This window comes from Dermacentor variabilis, unplaced genomic scaffold, assembly GCF_050947875.1.
Source record: "Dermacentor variabilis isolate Ectoservices unplaced genomic scaffold, ASM5094787v1 scaffold_13, whole genome shotgun sequence".
Lineage (NCBI taxonomy): Eukaryota > Metazoa > Arthropoda > Arachnida > Ixodida > Ixodidae > Dermacentor > Dermacentor variabilis.
The window spans coordinates 35420410-35433697 of record NW_027460291.1 but is presented as its reverse complement, the minus strand read 5'-3'; the positions used below and the strand labels follow the sequence as shown (position 1 = coordinate 35433697).

Below are 13288 nucleotides of genomic sequence, written 5' to 3'. Positions count from 1 at the left end.
GGTAGATCCGGTCCTCCTGGCGGCGGCGTCGGGGCTTATAAAGCCCCGAGAAACGATTGTCACTCAAACGGCCCAATACAAAGCCAGCACTCGACGGTCATCCGAGAGGTCCAACCAGCGACCGCGCTGGCCACCCGGTTCAAAGTTGCCGCGCGCGGTGACCTCCAGGGAAAAGGAAATACGGCGCCGGGCTGTCTAGCACTTTGTTGCACGTTTGGACATGTCGCTTGCCGAAGCTTCTCCTCCTGACGCCGCTGCCTGACGGCTCAGCATCTTGACTTGTCAAGGGAGAGTTTAGGGCGCTGTGCCTTTCGGCGCAGCCCCGGGTTTGTCCAAAGGGCGTTCGCAGGATAAATTCTGCATCTTGTAGATTCGGAATCCGGGCTGGTGGTAATGGCACAACAGCAAGCCAGTCCCAAAAGATCTTCGAAGAAGCAGTCGCCTACCTGGACTACCACCAGAGCCAACAAGCATGGCGGACGCCCAAGCAGGCTGGCCAACGAACACCATCGAAGAAAGCATCGTTCAAGCCAGCCAGAGACCAAGGCAACCTAGCTACTGAACGCGGGAACCAGGCATATTCTCAGGTAAAACAGATGAAGACGTGGATGACTGGCTGAGAGACTACGAAAAAGTAAGCCGGCATAACGGGTGGAGTACGTCAGCGCAGCTTGTGAACGTTGCATTTTTTCTCACCCGTGATACTTTGGTTTGGCAATCATGAACGCGTGCTGACCACTCGGGAAGCTTTTGTCCAGGAATTGAAAGCCTGCTTTGGCGACTCCAATTACAAAAAGAAGAAAGCGGAACAAACGCATTCGCGCCGAGCCCAATCGCCTGGTGAAGCGTGTACAACGTATATTGAAGGAATAATGAAGCTACGCGGAATTGTAAACCCGAATATGCCAGATGAAGAGAAAGTAGGACATCTGTTAAAGGGAAGCTGAAAGCTTTTCCAGAAAAAAAGAGTGAAAAGCATACGTCATGGTTTTCATTCGAATATCGCATCGAAATTGAACCAAAGAAAGCGCAAACAGATTTTATTTTGACGAAAAGTGCAGCAGCAGACTCGGGGCAGCTCGCGCGCCTCGTTTTCGCCTGTGATTGGTCGGGCGCCTCGTGACGTTAACAATGGTGTTCGTCCGGGCTGACTGCTGCCGCTACACATGAAGCACGGTGCAAGGCAGTTTGATGCTGTTTTGCTGAGATGGTCATGGAAAATTTCGAGAGCTTGCGTTTCTCTGAGGAGTTTGGCGTTAAGTCCATACCCCGCAAAAGCGATTTTGCGCGCGACGGCAACGGGCGACGGCTTCGAGCGACAAAACAGGCCGGCGCTTCAACAGATTGCTCGGTGTTGTCGCTCGATCGCTCGTTTCTAGAAATCTAGAACTCGTCGCTCGTCGCCCGGATGTGCTATGAGCGACTAGCCAATAGTGCGAAGCCGGAACTGGATGCACATAACTCAAATACTACTGTTTGTTGCGCGGAACGAGCAAACTATTGAATTTTACACGTGCGAGAATAAGAACCTTGTGTAAGACCTTCAGAAATATTTTATGCTCCTTTTTAGAGTAAAATACATCAACTTAAATTGATAAAGCATGCGTCACGCTGGTTTCGGCGCGTATATTGCTGCCCTCATACCGGGAAATCGTCGCTCAAAGCCGTCGCTCGCGTGGAGTTTGGCTTGTAGGCGACGAGTGAACGCGACAGCCATCGCCTCGCTTGTCGCGGTCGCTGTCGCGTGCAAGATCACTTGTATGCGGTTTATACTTTACTCAGGGATCATTGGGCCAAAAAGAAGAAAAGCTTCAGAAGGCGGTAACATGCGTCGAACAATTCGCTAAGTCCTCAGCGCTCCGTCATGACACTACGGAGTATTACCCAACACCACGAGGTGTTCCTGCGGAATACCCGATGATAGGACATCCTCCCGCGGAATCAATCCCGGCGCCACGCGTGCCTGCTCCATTTAGTTTCAACCGCGACCTACCCGTCTGCTATGGCTGCGGTTCCGGAGTATATATTGCGCGCTTTTGTTGCCGCCGCCCGCAGTGAGCGCCACGCCATGTGCTGGCTCTGTGCCGTAAGGCCGGCAGTCATATGGCTCAGTCAGACAAGGTTGGGCATGTACTGAAGGGGATCGCTGACGATGCCTTCAACCTGCTCATGTGCAAAAATTGTGAAACAGTACGGGGCATCACAAAAGAGTGTCACCGCTTCGAGCCGGCCAAGAGCGGCCGCATTGCAACGCCGTTCGCAAGTCTGCCAAACACAGCTGCGACATCCTCTTGTGATGACAGTCTAGGAGTGCAGCGATCATCATCATCAGAAAACCTGACACGGTTAGTGCGACGAGAACTTGAAGCCATGACATTTGCAGCCATTTTTTCCCTCTCCAGTGAGCGGAACAACTTGCCTACAGCACCATTTGTGCAGGCAATAGTCTGCGAAGAACTGACTAATCTTAAGTAATCTTAATGAATTCTGTATGTGCCGTTGCCGCTTCACAGGTGCCTTATGCTCCAGGCTCATCGATTGGTCCGCGGTATCACGCATGCTATCGAAATACAGCCGAGTGGCGAACCGCAGCGTTTGCCCAATCTGTTTTGCCTGCCGTCGTATTGGTCACGTTACTCACCATTCCAACAAGCGTACTGTCTCCTTCCCTCTGCGACCGCCGTTCACTAATTATAGCCCCGAACAGAGCAAGCGTCGTGACCAGCATCTATTGGCACCGCAACAACCAAACAATGACCCTCGTGCTTCTTGGAACAGTCCCTCGTCATCATTCCGACTTCACCAGTGCGGTTCGCCACCACCTCGTCGCCCACCGTCCCCGATGCAGCCCCGACGCCCATCTCAGGAAAACTAAGTGGTGCAGCTGCCGGAGGTGACGCTGCATTCATGACTCGACCTCGAAACCCTCTCTGATCACTTTGCAACAAAACAGAACATGGTGAATGTTTTAGTCAATGGCGTCAGTGCCCCAGCATTCATTGACACTCATTGACATTCACTGACGCATGTATCCGTGATGAGTGCCCAATTGCGCCGATGCCTGAACGAAGTCCTCACACCCGCTGCACCACGCACCCTCCGCGTCGCCGACGGAAGAACGCCTAGCATGCTTGGCATGTGCACAGCTCGCATTGGTATGGCGGTGCGCCTAACGACTGTTTTGTTTGCCGTTTTGTAAAAATGCCCTTACGACTCGACGTTATCGCGTCCGCACTTTCTTGTCCCGAGTAGCTGAAGACCTACTTCGCTCCTGTTCTGCCAAGCACAGGCTTTCCACCGCCTACCACCTGCAGACAAAGGGGCGTTCCCAGGAATGTTGTGTATGTACGTTTCTGACAACCACGGTGAATGGGACAGCACGTTACCCTTCGTGACCTTCGCGAATGATTCGACTTGTCACGAGGCAACTGGCTGTTAACCCTTTTACCTTCTGTTCGGCCGCCACCCTTCTTTGCCCTTTGACACACTGTTTCCTTTCTCCACTGCAACTGAATGTGCTCAAGACGTCTTCGCCCGGGCTTACACGGCACGTCAGAATGCCGGCTCCCGACTCACTGAGTCTTAGGCCGCGCAGAAGATCCGGTAGGACAGCCGACATCAAGGCGTTCGATTTCCTCTTGGCTCCGTTGTCCTCCTATGGACGCCACGTCGCCGCGTCGGCTTCTTAGAAAAGCTGCTGCTTCGCTACACAGGGCCCTACACGATATTGCGCCAGCTTGGTGGTGTGAATTATGAGATCGCTCCGCTGGACTCACGTGTCCGCACGGACATGCGACGTCGCTGATATGCAACGAATCGTGCCGCAAGCCCCTCGTCAATGCATGGCATCCTTCTGTACGACACCCGCCGTGGTTGCTTAGTGGATTTGGTGCTACGCTGCTCAGCACGAAGTAGCGGTATCAAATCCCTGCCACGGAGGCAGCATTTCAAGGGGGCTGAAATGCAAAAAGACCCATGTACTCAGATTTAGGTGCCCGTTGAAGAACCCCATGTGGTGAAAATTAATCCGGAGTCCCCCACTACGGCGTGCCTCATAATCAGATCGTGGTATTGGTACGTGAAACCCCATCATATCATTTAACTTTGTTTTTTGTGTACGACGTGATTAGGCACTTCTAGCCTACTTCGTGGAAAGATCCGCGAAATAGTGCAGTCTGAAAATCAAGAAAGAGAAATGGGCATGGGCAGGACACGTAATGAGGAGGGAAGATAACCGATGGTCATTAAGAGTTACGGAATGGATTCCAAGGGAAGGGAAACGTAGCAGAGGGCGGCAGAAAGTTAGGTGGGCGGATGAGATTAAGATGTTTGCAGGGACAACATGGCCACAATTAGTACATGACCGTGGTAGTTGGAGAAGTATGGCAGAGGCCTTTGCCCTGCAGTGGGCGTAACCAGGCTGCTGCTGCTGCTGCTGATGGTGATGAGGCTCCGCTGAGCCACGCCAAGTTCGTCCGCAGACTGGACCGACAATGCATCACGCGCTGTGAATCAAGCTTAAGATTCACTCAGACTAGCTTTCCACATAAGAGCTGCAGGAAATGTGATCAGGACGATTTGTTCTTGTGCCTGTACGTTGCACCGTGCCCGCCCTCTGTCAGGGTCTGTGGTGCTCATGTGCCTTTGTCCTATGCGCTTAAAGACCAACTCCAAACAAATTTCAACTTGGCCAAATTGGTCATAAATGAGCAGTATATGCCGCCGAAACAATCTTGCTGAAGCTTCAGTGCTAGTAATTACAACATTTTTCAATTAGCAGTCTCTAAACAGCGCCTAAGCAGACGACACATGCATCTGGCAGTTAGTGGCTATGACCAGAGTCCTATAGCACTTCACCTACCAGATTTTTCAGAGGTTATGTCACGGAACCGCATGTTCTAGAAAATGCATCACTTCCCACGAGCGGTTATGGCGGCGTTCTTTAGTTGATGCCTTTCTCGGCGAGTTATCCTTGAGGGGTACATATTAGCACGACGGGGAAACAAAGACTTAGTAGGAGGGACTAGAAAAGAACACAGGGAGGGTTAATCGGTAGACTACCCACTTTTTCATATCGCTTTTCTATATCCCGCTTTTCCATATCTGGTGTGTTCCTAGCCTATTTCGTGGAAGGATCCGCGAGATAGTGCAGTATGAAAATGTGCGCAGATCCTAAAGATATATAGATCTGGTACTGGTTATCTCGGTGGTATCGGTTCCGGCTGTACTGGTACTAAGGGGCGCGTTCTCGCATTCTTCCCTCGTGACCGCTAACACTTTCAGACGCTGTTGCTGAAACTTTATCAAAGACACGCTATTCTTCTGGTAGAAGACGCAAATGCTCATATTTGAGACCGCTATGGGCCTCAGAATAAAATCTAAAGTTCACACACTCCATTCGCACCCCCAAATCGCTCAGCAATGCATTTTCTTTCATGGACATTAGCTAGAAGTTGAACCACCTTCCAACATTTTCAGTTTAGGTATCAGAAACGGCTATTGGAAACGCAAAAATTTTCATGGAGGATTCTGTAGTTATACATTATTTTAAACTAACATGATTCACACTTTCGTTGAATTTGGCATTTAAGCGCTGTGACTGCGGCATCACGTACCAACAAGCGCAACCCTGCTAGCTGCACCATTCTGATATATACTGTGCAATATGATGTCTATATACATTACCGTTTGTCATATTTTCTTCACTGTGTAGGCATTTTCTTCGTGTTAATGATTTCACGCGATGCATGCGGTCGCGAAGACTGAACTACAGCGTCGTTTTCCACTGCGAATTTCTCGGAAAACGTGTCACACTTGTTCTGACAGCTTCGAAGAGCGGACAAATATGGACCCTGGCTGTGATAATTAAAAGTACGCCTAAAGGAATATGCGCCATTTAACTGGAAGTTGCACGAAGTTAATTTGCCAAGTTATAAAGTTTGAGCTTGTCAGTGTAGGTATTACTCTACACAGAAATACAGGGTTACAGAAAATGTGCACGGCCGTAACAACGCTGGTAGTGACATGTTGTGACGCTTTGTCTAAAACATTGCGCGGAACGTTTCTGTCTTGCACGGGTGTTCTCGTCCAACCATCAAAAGTCACTACATACTCTCGGTTGCGCCGCTGCCGATGCTTCCAACAAGCGGATATGTTCTGTATGGTCAGTTATCGCTTTAACATCCCTGTATCATCAAGGTTAAAACTCTGCGCATCAAGGAAGCCTTACCAACCCTGCTTTTCATGTTTATGCAGCCGGTAGCGCTCCTTTACGCGAACTGTAATTACTAGGGGTGCGTGAATATACGAAACTTGAGAATAACTAATCGAATCTTCCCCCTTCGATTCGGCCATTGAATCAAATAGTCACAATGCGTAAGTTCGAGTATTTTCGAATAGATCTCGGTAATTTCAAATTGGAAACTGTGCCCTAAGAAGCATAAATACTCGAGCCAAAGCGCGACAAATTTAATTCTCCTGGTCATCATCATCATCAGCCCATTTTATGTCCCTTGCAGGACGAAGGCCTCTCCCTGCGATCTCCAATTACCCCTGTCCTGCGCCAACCGATTCCAACTAGCGCCCGTGAATTTCCTAATTTCATCGCCCCACCTAAAGTTCTGTCGTCCTCGATTGCGCTTCCCTTCTCTTGGTACCCATTCTGAAACGCTAATGGTCCACCTGTTATCTAACTTACGCATTACACGACCTGACCAGCTACACTTTTTTCTCTTAATGACAATTAGAATTTCGGCTATACCCATTTACTTTCTGAACCAAAACGCTCTCTTTTTGTCTCTTAACGATACGCCTAGCATACTTCGTTTCATCGCCCTTTGCGCGATTCTTAACTTGTTCTCAAGCTTCCTTGTCAGTCTCCATATTTCTGCCCCATGTGTCAGCACCGGTCAAATGCATTGATTGTACACCTTTCTTTTTAATGGCAATGGTAACCTTCCAGACAAGGGCTGACTTTTTATTCTTTTTGTGAACTTCTTTCTCAAGATCAAGGTTCCCTGTGAGTAATTGACCTAGGTAAACGTACTCCTTCAAAGACTCCAGAGGCTGACTGGAAATCCTGCACTCTTGTTCCCTTGCCCGGCTATTCATCATTAGATACATTTAGCGTGTCCGCTATTCCGGCAAACTGGGGCGGGTTGGGCGGATTACCGAATTGTTGAGGGCGTAAACGTGAGCGGCCAGATTGGTGACGCCAGCTGGTGGTGCAAAGCTCAACCACTTAAACACAGAGCCAATTACTATATTCCTCTTAGCTGAGGTGGTATAAAGTTTGTAAACAGGGATAAGGTGCCTCAGAAAGGCTGGCCAACGTTTCGATAGGAGGACCTATCTTCGTCAAAGGCGGCCTCGTCATCCTCGGCGTGTTAGTTTTAAAGGGTTAGTGCAGTGACGTCACGTGCGGGTGTTGTCGCTGGCGGCTGGTTTTTAAAGAGAGAGATTACCAGAGGAAACAAGCGCTGTCGTCCGACGTCTGTGAGCTTCATTCCCAAGACGAGGGCACCAGAACGTGAAAGTGGGCACGCGGGGAGAAAAGAAAAGAAATAGAAGCAGAAAAAAAAGAAAAAAAGAAGAAAAAGGGGGTGGGGGAAGCCAGGGCGGCACCAAGACAGACGAAAAAAGGGGGGGGGAGAGTGAAAGAAAAAGAAAGAGAAAAATGAAATTTTTTATGAAATACGGTGGCTTGGGAGCGTGTTGGGGATGCGAAGGGTTAGGAGGTATTCAGGGGGAGTCGTTGGCGGCATGTTTTTGAGGCATTAGAACGGCCGGTCAAGCTGTCAGTGCGCGAGTAACACAAAAGACAAAAAAAAGGAAAAACAGACACACACACACACACGCACACACAAAAAAAGACCACGAGTTGAACGTGACTTGAGTAGCATAGCAGCAATACGTCGAGTAATTTTGAAATAGTTAAGATGGCGACGAAGAGTCTGCGGTGCAATGTATGGGGTGACTGAAAGGCAGCGGCATGGTCTTTCAAGGGGCACTGCCCCAGTCGCTCATCGTAGGTGTCGTTACGGCGGCATCCAGAAATGGCGATACTCAGGGTTGAGGCTCCGAGAAAGGCATATTGACTTCGGAATGTGTTGATGAGGGGGTATAAAAAAAATAGATTTCAAAAAGAGGGGGGAGAGGGAAGGGAGAGGGGGAAGGGGGACCGAAACCGGAATAACAAACAGGAGGGTGACGCGCGCAGAAGCGGGCGGGGGCAAGTGTACATGGAAGAAGGGGGTTGTACAGTTGGTATAGACGTAAAAACCTGAAAGAGTACACTAAATTGAGTAGTAGGCAGGAAAAAAATTTTTTTTTCTTCGAAATGGAAGATTAGGTGAGGTTAAGAATTAAAGTTAGCTGGTGGCCTAATGAATTTTGTGTCTTGGTTGATGATATGAGAGTTTCAGATTTAAGTTACCGCTTTTAAAGATTCTAAGTTGCCGCGTGCCAAATTAATTCCTGTCGGGTGTAGGCAATTAAACTTGTGTATGAGGTATGATTCCGTATACTTCCTTTCGCGAGGGGAACGGAAATTTGTTTGTAGTATATAGAGCCTTGCTTTGTCAAATATATGACCATGTTCATTAAAGTGGCTGGCTACTGCTTTGGGTAAATTGTGTTTTGTGTCCGCGCGGTGACCATTGAGTCTTGTATTAATTTGTTGCCCAGTCTCACCTATGTATTGTCTGCTACAAGCGGCGCATTCTAGACAGTAGACTACGTTGCTTGATGTGCAGGTGAAAGCCGAAGTTATGTTGTGTGTGTAATTCGACGCTGTACTTTTTACTGTAGTAGTAGATTGAATGTGTTTGCATGTAGAGCACCTGGGGCGGCCACAGGGATTAGTTCCCAACTTCCTCTTTTTCTGTAGTTTGGCGTGCAAAAGAACATCTTTAAAATTAGTGTTGCGTCTGTAGGCTACTCTGGGAGGGTCGGGAAAAATCTTCTTAAGTTTCTGGTTGCTGGTGAGAATTGGGTAGTATTTACTTAGGATGTTATTCACGTTTGGGAGTACGCCCCACCTGCCCCACCTGCTGAGAATTATAGAGGACATTAATACTAAAGGCACACTACCCCACGACACAATTCTCGCAACACTAGACGTCACGGCGCTGTACACCAACATTCCAATCCCTGATGGTTTATCTTCGATAAAACAAACGCTGTCTGAACACAATGCACAACACTCTACTGAAGTCTACTTGTCTCTCCTTGAATTAGTTCTAACACATAACTACTTCGAATTTGAAGAGAGTTACTACCTACAGATACATGGTACAAGCATGGGTACGCCTTTTGCACCAACCTACGCGAACATATTTATGGGGATTCTAGAAACAGATTTCCTATCGCGCTACACTACCAAGCCCCACACATACCTACGATACAAAGACGACATACTCATAATCTGGGGACATGGTCAAGACAGTCTAGATAAATATGTAGCCTTTCTAAATTCTGTTCACCCAACAATAAAATTCACATCACAATCCTCAACTGAGCGCATAAAATTTCTGGACACAACAATATACATTGACAATAATGAGCTAAAGACAACGCTGTATAGGAAACCTTTCGACAAAGAACAATATCTAGAATATACTAGCCACCATCCCAGACATTGCAAACAAGGCATCTTTAGAGGCCAAGCCACACGACTACGTCGCATTTGCGTTGAAAACCAAGACTACATAGATAGACTCGATCACCTTAAAGAAACGCTATCAAACAGGAACCACCCAAGCAGTGACCTTCAAACAGCCTACATTGCTGCAACCAAACTTGATCGAGCCGAGGTCCTCAAGCCCCGCCCGAGGATCACAAGAACAACAATGCCTCTTCTTACTACTAAATTCTCAAACGCACTCCCAAAAGTGAATAACATCCTAAGTAAATACTACCCAATTCTCACCAGCAACCAGAAACTTAAGAAGATTTTTCCCGACCCTCCTAGAGTAGCCTACAGACGCAACACTAATTTTAAAGATGTTCTTGTGCACGCCAAACTACAGAAAAAGAGGAAGTTGGGAACTAATCCCTGTGGCCGCCCCAGGTGCTCTACATGCAAACACATTCAATCTACTACTACAGTAAAAAGTACAGCGTCGAATTACACACACAAGGTAACTTCGGCTTTCACCTGCACATCAAGCAACGTAGTCTACTGTCTAGAATGCGCCGCTTGTAGCAGACAATACATAGGTGAGACTGGGCAACAAATTAATACAAGACTCAATGGTCACCGCGCGGACACAAAACACAATTTACCCAAAGCAGTAGCCAGCCACTTTAATGAACATGTTCATATATTTGACAAAGCAAGGCTCTATATACTACCAACAAATTTCCGTTCCCCTCGCGAAAGGAAGTATACGGAATCATACCTCATACACAAGTTTAATTGCCTACACCCGACAGGAATTAATTTGGCACGCGGCAACTTAGAATCTTTAAAAGCGGTAACTTAAATCTGAAACTCTCATATCATCAACCAAGACACAAAATTCATTAGGCCACCAGCTAACTTTAATTCTTAACCTCACCTAATCTTCCATTTCGAAGAAAAAAAAATTGTTTTCCTGCCTACTACTCAATTTAGTGTACTCTTTCAGGTTTTTACGTCTATACCAACTGTACAACCCCCTTCTTCCATGTACACTTGCCCCCGCCCGCTTCTGCGCGCGTCACCCTCCTGTTTGTTATTCCGGTTTCGGTCCCCCTTCCCCCTCTCCCTTCCCTCTCCCCCCTCTTTTTGAAATCTATTTTTTTTATACCCCCTCATCAACACATTCCGAAGTCAATATGCCTTTCTCGGCGCCTCAACCCTGAGTATCGCCATTTCTGGATACCGCCGTAACGGCACCTACGATGAGCGACTGGGGCAGTGCCCCTTGAAAGACCATGCCGCTGCCTTTCAGTCACCCCATACATTGCACCGCAGACTCCTCGTCGCCATCTTAACTATTTCAAAATTACTGGACGTATTGCTGCTATGCTACTCAAGTCACGTTCAACTCATGGTCTTTTTTTTTTTGTGTGTGTGTGTGTGTGTCTGTTTTTCCCTTTTTTTTTGTCTTTTGTGTTACTCGCGCACTGACAGCTTGACCGGCCGTTCTAATGCCTCAAAAACATGCCGCCAACGATTCCCCCTGGATACCTCCTAACCCTTCACATCCCTAACACGCTCCCAAGCCACCGTATTTCATAAAAAATTTTATTTTTCTCTTTCTTTTTCTTTCACTCTCCCCCCCCTTTTTTCGTCTGTCTTGGTGCCGCCCTGGCTTCCCCCACCCCCTTTTTCTTCTTTTTTTCTTTTTTTTCTGCTGCTATTTCTTTTCTTTTCTCCCCGCGTGCCCACTTTCACGTTCTGGTGCCCTCGTCTTGGGAATGAAGCTCACAGACGTCGGACGACAGCGCTTGTTTCCTCTGGTAATCTCTCTCTTTAAAACCAGCCGCCAGCGACAACACCCGCACGTGACGTCACTGCACTAACCCTTTAAAACTCACACGCCGAGGATGACGAGGCCGCCTTTGACGAAGATAGGTCCTCCTATCGAAACGTTGGCCAGCCTTTCTGAGGCACCTTATCCCTGTTTACAAACTTTATACCACAGTGTGCTACTCCATCTGCCAGCCCCTTTCTTGTTTTTGGACTTAGCTGAGGTAGAAGTTTTCGACAGCGGAGTAATTGTGAACACAATGACGCCGCTGCCGAAAATTTGCACCAGCAGGGAAGCAGAATAAATTAGGTTACTGTAATTTTAGCTCTGTGTTTGTCTGATTGAGCTCTACAATACCAGGTGGCTGCACCGCTCCGGCCCCTCACGTTTACGCCCCCGACCATCCGGTAATCCGGCCAAACCGCCCCGGTCTGCCGGAATAGCAGCAACGCTAACAGTCTCCATTACATTTGTCTTCTCCATATTAATCTTCAACCCCACTCTTACACTCTCTCTGTTAAGGTGCTCAATCATTTGTTGTAACTCGTCCCCAGGGTTCCTGAACAGGACAATGTTATCTGCGAACCAAAAGTTGCTGAGATATTCACCGTTGATCCTTACTCCTAAGCCTTCCCAGTTTAATAGCTTCAATACTTCTTTCAAGCACGCAGTGAATAGCATTGGAAGATTGTGTCTCCATGCAGATATAAAAGACGAGGAGTCTTGTAGTGAACATACTACGCGACTCAACAAGCCAGACATTTTCTGCTTACCCGCTACCATTCTCACTCCCCAATGAATAACGAGTATGGGAATAAATTGTTTAATTGTGCCTAACACTCCATTTGTGCTTGTACTGAACGTCGCATAACGTGCAATGTAATTGAAGAAAGTTGCTAGCGTTGCAAGTGTACTAGGATAATATTATCGCCTTATATGATTGATCAGTTCTTTATTCGACAACTATTCAAAAACTATTCAATATTTTGTTCGATTCGCATTTGGTACTATTGAATTTGTATTGGATCCGTTCTCAAAAATTACTATTCGCACCAATTACGCATTCGGACAAGTGAAAGCTCTAATGTCGCCTTCTGTACGCCCAGCGTTTCCCGCAGCCCTAATTTCTCTTGGAGCATTAGCTCCAAGTATTAGCTGCGGCGGAATAAGTCCATTACCGCTATCAATTAAGGGTGGCCGTGGTTCTATTTTTGAGCTTATTGCATACGACGTGATCAAAAGAGCCCTGCCGTTAAGCTCATGCGATCCGCTGTTATCTTCGCAGATTTGCTGCAGTTTGACAACTCATTCAGCTGGCTGAACAGCAAGGTCGTGGCGTACGAGGTGAAGATTGTGCCGCCGCCTTGACAGCTCGAGAAATTACGGCGGCCGTCCGCAGGAGCACGGGAGCACGAAAGCCACGGGCAACATTATTAAACCTCTAGCCTCAGGCAGCACAGCATCACACCTGAGCCGCATAGCCGACAGTGGTGATGACAGTGGGACGACCGCTGCAGCCGTCAGTGGGGTCACGTGAATGGTAACGAAGGCCGAACTCCCAGCCGTCTCCGTCGCAGAAACGGCGTGCATCAAGCCCCTTCACTCGACGGCGATTGTGAGGATCTGATGCGTCAGGGTTCACACATTCCTCACGCCACGATGGACTCGCCCCTGGCCTTCAGCAAAGCGCGTGATTCTCCTTCTTTCCTCTGCTTCCTTCCCCTCAATTCAAGAAGAAAACTTTCTCGTGTGCCAATAAAAGCGTATATTTATTGTTTAATCGGTTGGTCGTTCATTCCTCGCTTACCTATACTTACATTCAACTACGAAGC

The 13288-nt window shown here is 47.9% G+C and overlaps 1 protein-coding gene across 2 annotated transcripts in view; it reads left to right on the top strand.

The window, feature by feature from the left end:
• LOC142566862 (SEC14-like protein 2) overlaps positions 1-13236 on the top strand; it is a 67398-nt gene extending 54162 nt beyond the window's left edge. For both annotated transcript variants that reach the window (XM_075677789.1, XM_075677790.1), the window contains one exon: positions 12742-13236. In XM_075677789.1, coding sequence (XP_075533904.1) covers positions 12742-12824 — 83 coding nt within the window. In that variant the 3' untranslated portion in view covers positions 12825-13236. The remainder of the gene's footprint in view (positions 1-12741) is intronic.
• Positions 13237-13288: the final 52 nt, after the last annotated feature.